This window comes from Mixophyes fleayi, chromosome 1 (genome assembly GCF_038048845.1).
Source record: "Mixophyes fleayi isolate aMixFle1 chromosome 1, aMixFle1.hap1, whole genome shotgun sequence".
Classification (NCBI taxonomy): Eukaryota; Metazoa; Chordata; class Amphibia; order Anura; family Limnodynastidae; genus Mixophyes; species Mixophyes fleayi.
Window position 1 is genome coordinate 232725767 of NC_134402.1, and position 14014 is coordinate 232739780.

The window sequence follows — 14014 nt, forward strand, 5'->3', positions numbered from 1 at the left end:
CAGGGACAAGATTTCCTTGCTAAATTGGATATCTTACCTGTAGCGGCCATGTCTCAATCGGCTCGAAACGAACCCTGAATGGTCTAGACTCCAGCGATGCCGGGTCCGAGATGCGACTCCTCCATTAATGCAGACATAAAAACAAAGGGTATGACGGATCCTGCTCATTAGAGAGCTTACATTCTAATTGGAAGAGGGCACAGCTGAAACAAGGGGCGTAAATGTGATTCAGAGTGGAGATTAGGATAGTTGTGAGGGTGCATTAGTGTGAAGCATAAGGTCACCTCTAAAAGAGAGATGGGGTTTCAAAAAGCATCTAAAGATTTGAAGGCTGTGGGAAAGTCTGATTGAGCGTGGTAAGGAATTCCATAAGTGGAGAGCAGCACAGGAGAAGTCTTGTAGGTTGGAATGAGAGGTGATTACCAGAGGCAAGACAAGGCACAGGTGAGGGGTAGATCTAAAAGAATGGGAGGGAGAGTATTTTAATTTGAGAAGTATGCAGGGGTAATGTTGTTGAGGGCTTTGTAGGTAAGGGTGAGTAATTTGAATTTGATTCTGGAGGACACGGAGCCAGTGTAGGGATTTGCAAAGTGGTGCAGCAGATGTGGAGCAGTGAGAGAGAAAGATCAGTCTTGCAGCAACCTTTAGGATGGATTAAACTGTGAATATATGGGTGTCGGGAATACCAGATAACAGGAGGTTGCAATAGTCAAGATGGGAGATGATGAGAAAATGGATGAGAGATTTGGTAGCATGTTGGGTAAGAAATGGGCGTAATCTGGCAATGGTTTTAAGGTGGAGTTGACAGGACTGGAAGAGAGTCTGGATGTGAGGAATAAAGCAGAGGGCGGTGTTAAGTGTGACACCAGGGCAGCGGGCTTAGGAGACTGAGGAAATTGTGGTGTTATTGACAGTAAAGGAGATTTGAGGGCAGGTGGTGACTTTGGCAAGAGGGAAGATAATAAGCTCTGTTTTGGACATGATGAGCTTTAGGTAGCGTTGGGACATCCGTGTGGAGATAGCAGAAAGACAGTTTGTTATACGAGATAGTACAGAAGGAGAGAGGTCAGGGGAAGAGATATAGATTTGGGTGTCATCAAGAGCAAAGCCTTGTGGGACCCCAGCAGATAGTGGGAGTGGAGGGGAGGATGTGCCAGAGGTAGAAACACTATATGAGCGGTTCGATAGGTAGGAAGTGAACCAGGATAGAACTGTGTCACGAAGGCCAATGGAGTGAAGGCTGTGTAGGAGAAGAGGGTGATCAGCAGTATCAAAAGCAGCAGAGAGTTCCAGGAGAATGAGTATGGAGAAATTACCATTAGATTTTGCAGTAAGTAGATAATTGGTCACTTTTGTGAGCTCAGTTTCAGTGGAATGTTAAGGGCGGAAGCAAGATTTCAGAGAGTCGAGAATGGAATGAGAGGAGAGAAAGTGATACAGGTGTTTGTACACTAATCGATTGATTAGTACCATTGATGGAGCTCACCGTTTCTTGTCTTTTGTTTTCTCTGGACACCTTTGCATTAATATTATACATATGATTCTACTGTTATTAGTCTAAAGTGCCTTCTTAGTGCATTTTGAACTGTTCTTGTGGTTTTGTTTCTTGCCTCTTATCTTAATTTCCTATCTTCTTATTTTTGTTCTTGTCTCCTCATAAGTTTACTATTGAAGATAGTTCTCTCTAAACTCCCTTCCTTCCCCGCTTTTTCCCTCCCCTAGCCCAGTCTCCTCCCCTTTTTTTTTTTTTTTTTTAAATTCTTCTCTCTCCCCCTTCCTTTTGTCATACTGCATCATTTCTTTAATTATCTCATTATTTGTTAACTGTACACTGTTCTTTACGTTTTATATTTCAATGTTTACTGTTTCCCAGTAGGACTCCAGGCCAGCCCCCACGTACCCTTCCCTATTAGTATTTTACTGTATGAATTCTGTATATTATGTCTTTGAAAGTCTTAAGGATTCCTGTGTTTCAGGGTTCTTATGAATTTCCTCTCCTCTTTTCCCATTCTCTCTTCTGGCTACTTCTTTTTTTTTTCTTCCTTTCCCTCCTTACTTTCACTCTATTGGATGGAGTAATCATTTCTCTTTTTGTTATGTGTTAACCAGCATATTTTTAGAGGATAATTCCATCTCGTTGCCATGGCCCTGAAAGTCCTCTCTATCAACGTAAATGGCCTCCTCTCCCCTCGCAAGCACACCATAGTCCTGGGAGCCTGCAGGAGAGAAAAAGCGGACATGGTCTTTTTGCAGGAGACCCAGCTTACAGGTACCCATTATCAACGTCAGGGTAAATAGTTCTCCCAGACCTTCTTTGCCTCTGCAGATTGTACAAAGAGAGGAGTAGCTATACTTATTCAAAGTAAAGTTCCCTTCCTACACTCTACCACTTACAAAGACCCTGGAGGGTTGCTTCTTACTAGTGATTGACACCCTTTGTTCTGTTCCAGTCACTTTGTTGTCTGTTTATGCTCCGAAGCAAGGGCAAGGCTCTTTTTTTCTTCTTAAGTTGTTCAGATGCATTGAGAGGCTGATGCAGGGACACGTTATTGCTAGGGGTTATTTTAATGTTATTCTCAACCTTTCTCTGGATAAATATCCCTACCCCCTCCCAGATATCGAATCTGTCGCCCCACAAGGACTCATTAGCCCTGGTCGCTTTACTCAAACAGCAACCGTACATGACTCCTGCCAACTTAAACATTCCACTTCCAAAGATTATATTAATTTCTCATCTCCTCATCAGACCTACTCCCGCATTCATAAGAACCATGTCTCTGAATCACTCACATTTTACATGTCCCAAGCTGGTATCATCCCATTCTTCTGAGGTGATCATACGGGAGTATATATTTTGATGTACCTTATCCGACACTTTCCTCGCTCACGCAGATGACGTTTGGATGATTCTTTTTTGCTGAATGAGACTGCCTGTTTGGCCATCAAAACAACAATCTCCAATTATTTTCATCGCCCGAAATTGCAACAGGGGTCGTGTGGGAAGGCCATAAAGCCACTGTATGTGATCAACAGATTAGTACAGCCAAAAAGCGGGCTGCTGCGGAAATCTCCTCCCTTGAACAACAAATATCCGCATTGCTCACTCAAATTTGCCCCGGCCCCACCCTGCTTTCACAAATAGAGTCTCTAAAGGGCCAATTAAACACCCTGCTTTCTCGTAAAGCGGCCTACTTCTGCAGAAGCTCCAACAACGCTATTAAGACAGATATGGTGAACTCTATGTTGGCTAGAAAGTTGCGGAAAAAACATGCCCTCGGCCTTATTGATAGGATCCTAAAAATATACCCTGCCTCCATTGCTTATGATGCAGTTGAAATTGTCCATGCAGGTCTCTAGTTCCTGACCATGTGGGAACTTCTCTACAAATGCCTTGGAGACATATTTAGCTAACACCCCCCCCTTCTCAAGCTTACCTCGCCACAACTCTCCTTTTTAAACGCTTGACATTACAGACGAGGTACTCGCAGCCATTAAATCCCTCAAGAGCTCGTCAGTCCCTGGGCCTTATGGTTTTACTGCTCAGTATTATAAGAAATTTGCAAGGGTTCTCATTCCTCACCTGACTTTCTTCTTTAATAAAGTGCTGGATGGGGCCTTCTCTGACCCTGCCACCACCCTGGTTAACATGACAGTGATCCTGAAGCCTGGGAAAGACCATATGCAATGCTCTAGCTATAGGACGATATCTCTTCTCAATGTCGATTTGAAGCTTTATGCTAAGATTTTGTTCCGTCCGTTATTCATTCCGACAAAAAGTGGGTTTCATCCCGGGACGACAGGCCCCTGTTAACACTAGGACTGTCGATCTGATACAGTCCATTCCTGCTGGCAAGTTTCTTCTTTGATTGTGGCGCTCGACGCTGAAAAGACGTTTGATTGTATACCCTGGTCTTTCATGGATGAGGTGCTCAGATCGATGGCTATCTCTGCTTTATATCACTCCCCCTCAGCTACAGTTCCTGCAAATGGTCTTATTTTAGCACCATTCCAGATCTCTAATGGTACGCGTCAGGGGTTCCCCCTCTCACCACTTATTTCTGCTCATATAATAGAACCAATGGCTGCTAGGAGAGGTCCTCGCAGTGTTGAAGGTCTGGACATTCCTGACTTTCGGAGTTACTACCTCTCTGCTCAGCTTGCTCAATGCTTCTTGTGGTGCAATCCTAGTGCCTCTAGAGGGTGGATCTGTATTAAAGCTGAAGGTCTGGGTTTACTTCTCCTGCTTCTCTCCTCTTGCTCCCCTGGGCTCGCTGCCCAAACCGAGTCCTGTTTCACCTCACTGTCTCCCACTACCTGACAATTTGGGGTTCTGTTTTTAAAAAATATAACAACTCTCCACAACCCTCTGCATTGATTCCACTCTTTAGCTTCGCAGAATTTTCCTCGGGTGTCACACCATCTCTGTTTCACCCATGGCATTCTCTAAGGATTGGATATCTAAGCGACATGACCTGTAATGATCTTTTCCACCAGTTTTCTGATATTCCATCTAAATTCAATATTCACCCTCTCATCTGATCGATGTTGGCGTGGATGCTCCTTAGAAGAGTCGTTGCTCCATATCTGTGGGAGTTGCCCGTTTCTGCTTGGATATGAAAAACCTGATTTTTGCTATCGTCCAAATTAGTATTCTCCTGGAGCCTAAATTTTTTCTCCTTCCTCTGAGAATCCACTCAGCTACTCAACACCAGAATAAGCTCATCAAACATATCCTATCAGCTACCACCTGGAAGCAACGCCCTTCCCCCACCCTCTCACTCCAATTTATCATTAGTTGAGCTGGGCAGCCTATGGAATTCATGACCAGCATCCTCAACAACACCTCTAAATCATTTAACAAGATATGGGACCCATGGTTGTCCTTTTATCAGTTTTGTTCATCCTTCACCTAAACCCCTCAGTGCTACTCTTATTCTGTTTCCCGCCTTTATTCATCTTTCCTTCCCGAATCCTGTCCCCCCTCTGTGCTCTCGTCCCTTCAAAAACGTTTCTAGCCATACCGTTTCTCTCCCCTTTTCTTCTTAGCTGGAACTGGAACAGAAATTGCGAGCCAGATCTTCTTGTCCAACATCAGTGCCTGACCTCAAAGGACTGGTGGGCTTTGTCTTTACTAAAATTGCCAATTTTAAAAAATACGGGAAAGCACAGAGAATCGTCAGTTCATCAGAACCGCCACTTAGTAAATATACCCCTTAGACTCTTCAACAACACTAGAGGAGTTGGCTGTTACTGTAGCCTCCTTACCTGCTGAAAAAGCCACATAGTTGGATGTGAATCAATGTGAATATCTAAAATGTATGGGGAAGTGTTAATGCCTACTGGTTTAAATTAAGATTTCAAAGACTGGTTTGCTGTCTGTGAACACAAGCACCATAGCGATTATTTATCAATGTCAATCTCTGTAGTGCATAGTGATTAATCGGACTTTGTCTTCTAAGTCCATGGCCACCAATATATTTCTGAATCTACAACTTCCTTGTGAAAATTCTGGTTATAGGGCCATTCTATATTTTAATATAGCCAAAGCATCTGACAGAAAGGTTATATAGGGGGACCAATGTGGGTTGCCGCTGTCACTTAACTTTTTGCACTGACATTCCTCAATCAAGCATCTCTGAGGTTACAGTGCTTCAATATTTGTAACTGTCTGAAAAACTTGCTCTTTATGTAGATGATGGTGCCTGGAAAATCCTTAACCATTATGGTAGATTCTTGTTGATTGAAGCAAGTTGGTGCTAATGCCTGTAGGCCTTGTTGCAGTTCCTTTGCTGGAGGAAACAAGGATGTTAGATTGTTGGCTTCTTTAAATACCTGGGGATTGTTGGCAGTATCTAATCCGCTTCTTTATTATTTAGCTGCTCAGCTGGAACACATGGGGAGTGTCCCTATCCTTTACTAAATCGGCCCCACAACTGATAGCACATATTCTAAAAACCCATTGAATTGAATGGTGATGTGGGCTTGAGAACTACAGCACATTGATAGGTTACAAATTACACACCTATTTGGATAATTCATGTTATCCTGAAGTTCGATAGCTAGAAGAGGCAGAGATGTGGGGTTCATGCACCAAATTTGTAAGAATTATTTTCCGTTTTCAAGCAAGAAAACTTTTAGTGTATTATTGAATGTTAGAGCAGACTGCATTCTGAAATCACTGGATTGAAGCAATTAATATTAAGTTGGAGTAGATGATGTATTAACATAAGGACTGTTGCCAGAAAATAGAAACAATTTGACTGGGTGGCTGGACATGCCTGGAATGGCCTCATCTGTCTTTTTTAAGAGACAAATTGTGATTAATCTCTGTGCAATGTTCCTAAAGGCTCCTTCCGTAAAATAGAGTAAATAGGATAACTCCTGGTGTGATGGGGCTTGTCACTTGTATCTGCTGTTTTGTAAGATATTTGTTACTTACAGGTGTGACAAATGCTGAAAATAACATTGTGTGACCAGTGTATTTTCTAACTATACACTTTTAATGGGATTAGCAAGAACAAGTGCCGTCTTCTGTGGACCTGTCATATTGCTTGTTTACCATTCAGAATATCTTAGCTGGGGAAGACACAAGATCTGGCTTCTAGTGTTATGTAGAGAAATCTGAATTTTTCCAGGGAGTTCAGTGAATTAGGTGAAATCAGGTATAATCTGGTTTTATCAAACCTCCTATATAAAGGAGAAAAGGTGAAGGACCTGTTGTTGTGAGTGCTGAAGTCCACAAAGAAAGGAAATAAATGTCTGTGGCTATAACATCTGAACAATGGGGGGGGGGGGGGATTCAATGCCCCCCAGAGTAACGCAGAGTTAAACCTATTACCTTTAATATGGTAAATTTAGCCCAGATTTCTGCTCACTGCTCCCTGAGCCGCGAGCAAAAATCAGCGTTAAAGATTACCATACTAACGGTAATTATGTGCACTAATATCATAATAACGGTAATAGTGCACAGGCCGCGTTACTTTCTACAGTAACACGGCCAATTGTATATGCCCCTGAGAGTGAACTCTTGTGTATTATAATATGTCTTCTATGGATTACTACATTGTCTACTTCGTACCCCTGTGGACTTTAAATTGTGGATGACAAATTATTCCTGTTACCTGGGAAAAACAGGCTTTTATTGTATTGGATTTTGCACAACAGATTTTTAACATATAGCCTAGAACTATAATTGTCTGCAGAGACTTTCAGACAAGATACTACATCCTGTGTGACAAGTGTGTTTAATATAATATGCGTATAATGAACATGGTATATTTCATTAATCTGCATGGCTCTTCACAATTAACCAAATTCCACCACTGTCTGTTCCGTGACAACAGGATGTTTCTATTCTAGCAGTGAAGCTTACAGAAGGGCATGCATTAACATGTACTATTATAAAACGGAATTTCAGATTTTTGACATTTACATGACATTTGACTTTTACATGAGTGGCTGAAACAACACGTGGCATAGGACTGTGGCGATTGAAGGAAAGAGCTGTGGTTTTGGGGGATTTTTAGTTTGCAAGTTGTGTATAATTGAAGCAAAACTGATTTAAAGCTGATTTTGAAAAAAAATGTCATGACCTTTAAACATTATATCAATAAGCCACCAATAACCTAATTAGTAGATGCATAGAGGTCCAATGCATGGGTCTGCTGCAGTTTGGCAGCTGCTCCTCCCAGCGCCGGTGCTAGGGTTCACGGCGCCCTAGGCAAAATAACGCCGCCGCTCGCCCCCCGCTCACCAGATAAAAGCATAATTAATAAAATTTATTTAAATGTTACTTACCTTTTCTTCGTCTAGCTGCTCCTCGCGATGCATGCTGAGAGGGGAGGAGAGAACTCAGAGGCGCCGCCGGACAGTCTATGACGTCAGTCAGTGATCTTGTGTGACTAGTGTGAGATGGAAAACCCCGCCGCCGCTGCCCTTCTCTCCTGAACCGCTGACTAGATTAGAAAATCTAGTCAGCGGCGCCCTGCAGGTCCCGGCGCCCTAGGCAACTGCCTATGGTTGCCTAATGGGAGCGCCGGGCCTGGCTCCTCCCTACCAGTAACGATTGCTTCTCCAGGTATGATAACTTGGAGAACTTTGAAAGTATACAGTCTGAATTTGTTTCACTCCACATGTGATTGGATTGTGGCTGGGTGGCACGGTTGATAGCATTGTCCCCTCACAGTGCAGAATGGGTTTCCTTCCTTCCACAGTACAAAAGCATACTAGTAGGGTTAATTTTGGTATATATGTGTTTTTGTGGCACACTGTTTGTTTATGCTGTAGCTCCACTGGAACAGGGCCTGATGTGAATGATTAAACATTCTCTTTAAGTTGTCGCATAATACGTTGACACTTTATAAATAAAGCTTAATAAATAATAAACGAAACTGCTGTGCATATTATCCAGTTGGCCATTCTGAATCTTTTCAAGCTTGTCCAGGCTTTTATGCCTGGAGCGGAAATAGTTATCTGCCTCAGGAACGTGGGAGAGGTGAGTAGCTGCCAACTTACATAGATCGCTGGGATAAAATACCAACAGTTCTGCTAGATGGGAGGAGGTTTTAGTATTAAATGGTTTAGTATCTAATGCTCCCGTTGAGCTATAAACCTCTTATTTCATATGCAGTCAGCAGCACTATGTGTGTTGATAATGTGCCACGATGGTTCTCATTTTTAGCATGTTCTTTTGTTTTAAAATCCACAGTTGTAGTGTCTGCTACTTCTACTTTAATCTTGTTAAATCCATATATTCCCTCTCTCTGAAAAATACGCTAGTGTTAAAGTCAGGTAATTGCTTGACAAAGCTAACAAGTCGTTCTATTCATCTGGAGCATACGCAAAGTGAATAGAGTTATTTATATTAAGATTTTGTTTCATTGCATCCTGCAAAAATGCAAGTTGTTATGAGACTAAGTAATGCCATTTAATAATGGCTAGCTATAGTATATACTATTGTAGGAACATCCTACACACATGGTTCAAAGCTGACGCTGTTTTCTACAAGTACACAGCACAGTGACATTTATGATTACAAAGCAGTTATTTTCCAGTGGATTAAAATTATGTTTCTAATAAACTTTTTTTTTTTTTTTTTTTTTTTTGTAACAATAGTAATGTTAAGTGAGAGTGTATCCAATACAGAATTCTTTGTCTTTTGGTAACAATTATGGTTACATGTTCTATTACACATTAAGCAGTATTGTCCATTAACCCCCTGCTGCCTTGTCCTGCACGGGACTTTTTGTGTGTTGTATGGCGGCCTTGTGACACTACATCAATCTACCAACCCACACTCCATTAAATGTGGTATAATCTCTCAATGTAGGTTTTAACCACAAACAGTATAACACATCTTTGCTTATTTATTAACATGGATAACGTGTACAAATGTGCTGTAACTGTTAACCACTGGATGTCAAGTCTTCATTTTTTTTTTAATCCTTTTAGGTATATCAGGACTATACATTTGGTTGGTATGGGTTACAGCACATTTGTGCATTTTGCAGCTTGTTATTAACTAAACTTCAATGTGGGTTATTTGAAGACAAAAACAGTATTGGTTATACAGTACTTCCACACATGAAGCACTTTTCCCACTTTTTTCTTGTTGGTTTTCAGAGCACAGTGGCAGGACACAGCCATACCCTTTGGAACGACTGCTCTTTGGGGCCTGTGCTGGACTCCTAGGTCAATCTTCTTCTTACCCACTGGATGTGGTGAGGCGACGCATGCAGACTGCTGGCGTAACTGGACATACATACAGCTCCATACTTGGCACCATGCGGATGGTGGTGGCAGAAGAAGGTTTCATCCGTGGCCTGTATAAAGGGCTCAGTATGAACTGGGTGAAGGGTCCAGTGGCAGTTGGCATCAGCTTTACCACCTTTGATCTAACACAGATCCTTTTGAAAAAGCTCCAGCGAATTACCAATGTCCAGCAGTAGAGTGCATGGTGAATCAAAGATGGTTATTATGATCCCTGTGCTGTTTTAGATTACTCCTGGTACTTAAGGTGTTAAAACAGCAAATTCGTCCTTCCTAGTGTGAAGGAAATAAGTTGGCTTTGCATTGTTTTGTAAAGAAACTGTTTGGTGCTAGTTTCGTTAGCCAATACAATATGGCTATGGGAGAACATGTTTAGTTCCAGTTGCCAAAACAGGTGGTAACATAGCCAGTGTTTGGAATAGGGGTAAAATTACCTGAGCACAAAAGACTACAAGGTATTTCCCCGTCCCTCCTCGTACAGAGCTGCTACTGCCAACTTAGCCCTTCCCTGTGTGCCAGAGCTGCCTCACCAGAGGTACTTAATTTACCCTATATGTCTATAAATCACCTTTTGGCTGATTGTTTACTGATTATCCACGTTTCCTACAGGAGGTATACCAAGTCCTAACAATCTTGCTTCTGCAAAAATATTTAGAGGGCTTAAGGCAATCTAGTCTCCACACCAGTATCTGGGGAGTTACCTGGTATAGCACAAGCCAAATGTACTAACAGTTTAGGTCAGTTTTTTTGAATCTACTATTTTATGTCAATGAGTGAAAGTTTGCAATCTTCTATGCTTAAAGTTTGTGGAATAAGACTGCAGTTTGCCTTTCTAAATACAATCGCACCCGTTCAGCAGCAGAATAACTTGAAGTGCCATTACTCATGTCTATGGAAATGTTTATGCGATTGCACATGTTTGTGAGTTTTGTCCGTGTTCATATGTATGCTGCTTATGTGTAATGTGCTTATGTGTGCAGGTATACACAAGCAAATTTATATATGTGCCTATGCATGCACACAAATACAAATTCCAGTGTTAACAGCCTCTTAGTGATCAACAATCCCTATTATGGCTTTCTGAATGAAAAGTTCAAAGACAAAGCACATTGACACACACTGTCACCAACAGATGACTCACAATACAGTACACAATTTCGCACAACACATAACAGGCAACTTTGCTGCTGGAGGTGGGTTTTTTTTTTAATATCTAACAAAATAAGAAAAGTTTATGCTTTTGCCCTGTTCTGCTGTGTTGCAGTGACAGTACTTTGTTAAAAAATGTTTATATATAAATACATATATATATTTTAAATAACATGCAAGAGATTGTATATTTAATAAAAACAGAATAAAACTTAACAGTTATGTGAATCTATTTTTGATGGCATGTAATAGAGATATGGAAGAAGTAAGAAACCAATGCCTGTGTTTTAGTATTAGGAGTATGTTATTACATGTGTCTATACATATAAGGAGATCTGTAAGGAAAAGAAAGGTTGGTGTCTGGATATCTGTGTATTAATGTTTACTCCTTGTATGCCATAAACTTGTGGGATTGTGTGTCCTCCTAAAACTGTTCAAATTATGCAAATGCATAATATAGGGGGCTCACGTTCTTGTTTCTGGCCTCATCCATGTAACCAGGAGATAGTCCAAGGTTTTCCTACCCTAATAGATAAACTGTAACCTAGCTCTAATTGTAGCTGGCATGACAGCTGTTACTGCTATCAATAGGGTTATTCTCCCCAGGTTAAAATAAATAGGCGGAACAGGGTAGGGAACAGGAGGGCAGGCGTAGCCATAGTATAGTAATTGTATATTAACGCTCCTTACGTACAATGCTGAGGGGAAGTAGCCACAGATACACCTCTATTAGGCATATCTGATGCAGTTGTTCCCTCTGGTACAAGATCAGCAGCAGCAGCAGCAGAGACCCTGCATTTTTTTACAAATAAAAAAAACTGAGCAGGTTCTGCCCAAAAAATCCAAACCAACCCTAGTGATGTCGGCCTAAGCTGGCAAAATTGGAGGGACAAAAAGCATTTGGTCCCCTCGGAAATTGCCAATACAAGCACTAGGTTACACCAGCCAGGGCTGGTAACACTATAGCAGCAAAACCTACAGCATGAGCACCTGCAGTCCAAGGCTGGTCAGCACAGGGCTGGATTCCCTAGGGGGATTGGGCCCACACAAGAAATAACAGTCACATGCTGAATAGCACTAGGACTATTCCCATAGTATAGTGAAAATAGAGTAAAGTAAGCATTATGTTTGTGGTGTACTACACGTCACACAGGACACCATTAAGTGTTTGGGCATTCTGGCACTTGTAGTACTACAGGCATCAGCATACCCATGGCTGCCAGGGGCTTGTTAATTCTAAGGGAGGAAGGGGTTCCTGCATTTATTTTTGGGGCATCTCGATAACTCCAGGGAATCCAGCCCCGTGCTGACCGTCCTAGGGTTGGTTGTCACATCCTGCGAGTTTACCTGCTATAGTGCCACCAGCTTTGGCTGACATAGCCTGTTGCTGGTATTGGCAATTCCGGGGAGAACCCAGGGCTAGTTTGGATTTGTATATATTTTTTTGGGGTGGGGGACACACTTTTTTTTCCCTGTACTATTCAGAGTAACCTATATCATAAGTTGCACGCGGCTCTGAATACTGAGTAAATTATGGGATGCGATTTATGTGTGCGTTGTAAGTGTACATTGGGTTCAACACTACAAAGGCCCTGAATGTTTGGGTAAATACACAACTTGTAATTTAAAAGAAACTGTGGAAAGAGTGATGGTGAAGTATACTTTTTCTCATGTTTTGACTTTTTTATATTTTTCATATAAATATTGTACTAATATTTTTATATTCCTTTTTTTCGGGGGGGGGGAACCAGATTTTCATTTGCTGGAACATTTGAAGATATTATCAAATCACCTCTTAAATGTTGCATATATCCACGCTACTCCACCCTAAATTATGCATCTTAATTAAGACGGAAGCTTTCTCCAGTCATTAAGGGGAAGTCAACAAAGCAGTTATACATCTTGAATAAAAGCTATGCAATATAATAGGTTTACATTTTATATCTTTACATAATATTTGTCCTCAAGAGGGCGCTAGAACACTTCTTTTGACTGATCAGAAAGGTTATTGTTCCTTATTGTGGCACAGTCCAAAATAAACTATACAAAATAGATGTGCTGGAACAAAATATCTAGTTTTAACAGAAATGGGGGAGGGGGGGGCTGATTATCTGATTAAATCAGAAAGTGTGCTTATGCTGTGATGAGAGCACAATATCCTTGCTTTTTAATTGCACTTAAAAGTATTATTTCTGTTTAGATTTATTTTGTGTACACTGTTTGATTCCATGAGTAGCATACAGTTTGTTGGATATTATTTCCTAATACATACACACAGGGTGTTATTACACTGTCACACAGATTTAAAGATGAGCTCTTACAAATTACCATTGGTGTCAGAATCCCAGGACAATTAATACATACTCTGACATCCATCTGTAGTATAGCTCAAACATCCTGCCTTTAGGCCTAGTGTCCCCTTCCCCCTTTTAGTTAGCCCCTATTAAGACAGCGTGTGAACATGACTGAGCTGTGTCCTACACGCTCTGTCCCAGCCTAGTGGGTAACGTCTGGGGGAGACCCCCTGAGAGCAGCCAGCCTGCAGCCCTGAATATATTAGCACCTGAAATATTCTGCTGATAATCAGTCATTGTCATCAGCCACATTCCAGACATCCAGCCCTATTATCTGCCCTCATTAGATCATGGTTTACTAAACCGTTGACCATGCTATTATGAGCAGCTAATCCCACCTATATCTAACTACAAGAAGGCCTTGGAAGCAATTTTATCGCTGTCTTTAAATAAATTACAAATTGGAGTTATTCTCCAAAGTGGAGCAAAAAAAAAAAAAAAACAATGTCACTTCAACATTGGTGTCAATTTCTTTCATCTAAAACACATTTAAGAAAACACTTGTTTGTTAGAAACCTTAACATTTAAAAAAAAAAAAAAAAGTCTTTTGTAATTTACAAAATTACCATTTTCATCTTAGATGGTGACATCTATCACAATAATTTCCGATGTGATCGTTTCTTGAAAATTTTAGGACATGTATTCAGTTTTATTTTGATGTATTGAAGACAGTGTTTACATCACACAGTTAGTATAAACATTTATTACATTATATTGATGTCAAATAAGGCAGTTCCAATATT

At 41.1% G+C, this 14014-nt stretch overlaps 1 protein-coding gene across 1 annotated transcript in view; it reads left to right on the forward strand.

The window, feature by feature from the left end:
- SLC25A42 (solute carrier family 25 member 42) overlaps positions 1-11111 on the forward strand; it is a 42407-nt gene extending 31296 nt beyond the window's left edge. The window contains exon 8 of the mRNA XM_075207541.1: positions 9622-11111. Coding sequence (XP_075063642.1) covers positions 9622-9947 — 326 coding nt within the window. The 3' untranslated portion in view covers positions 9948-11111. The remainder of the gene's footprint in view (positions 1-9621) is intronic.
- The last annotated feature ends 2903 nt before the right edge of the window (positions 11112-14014 follow it).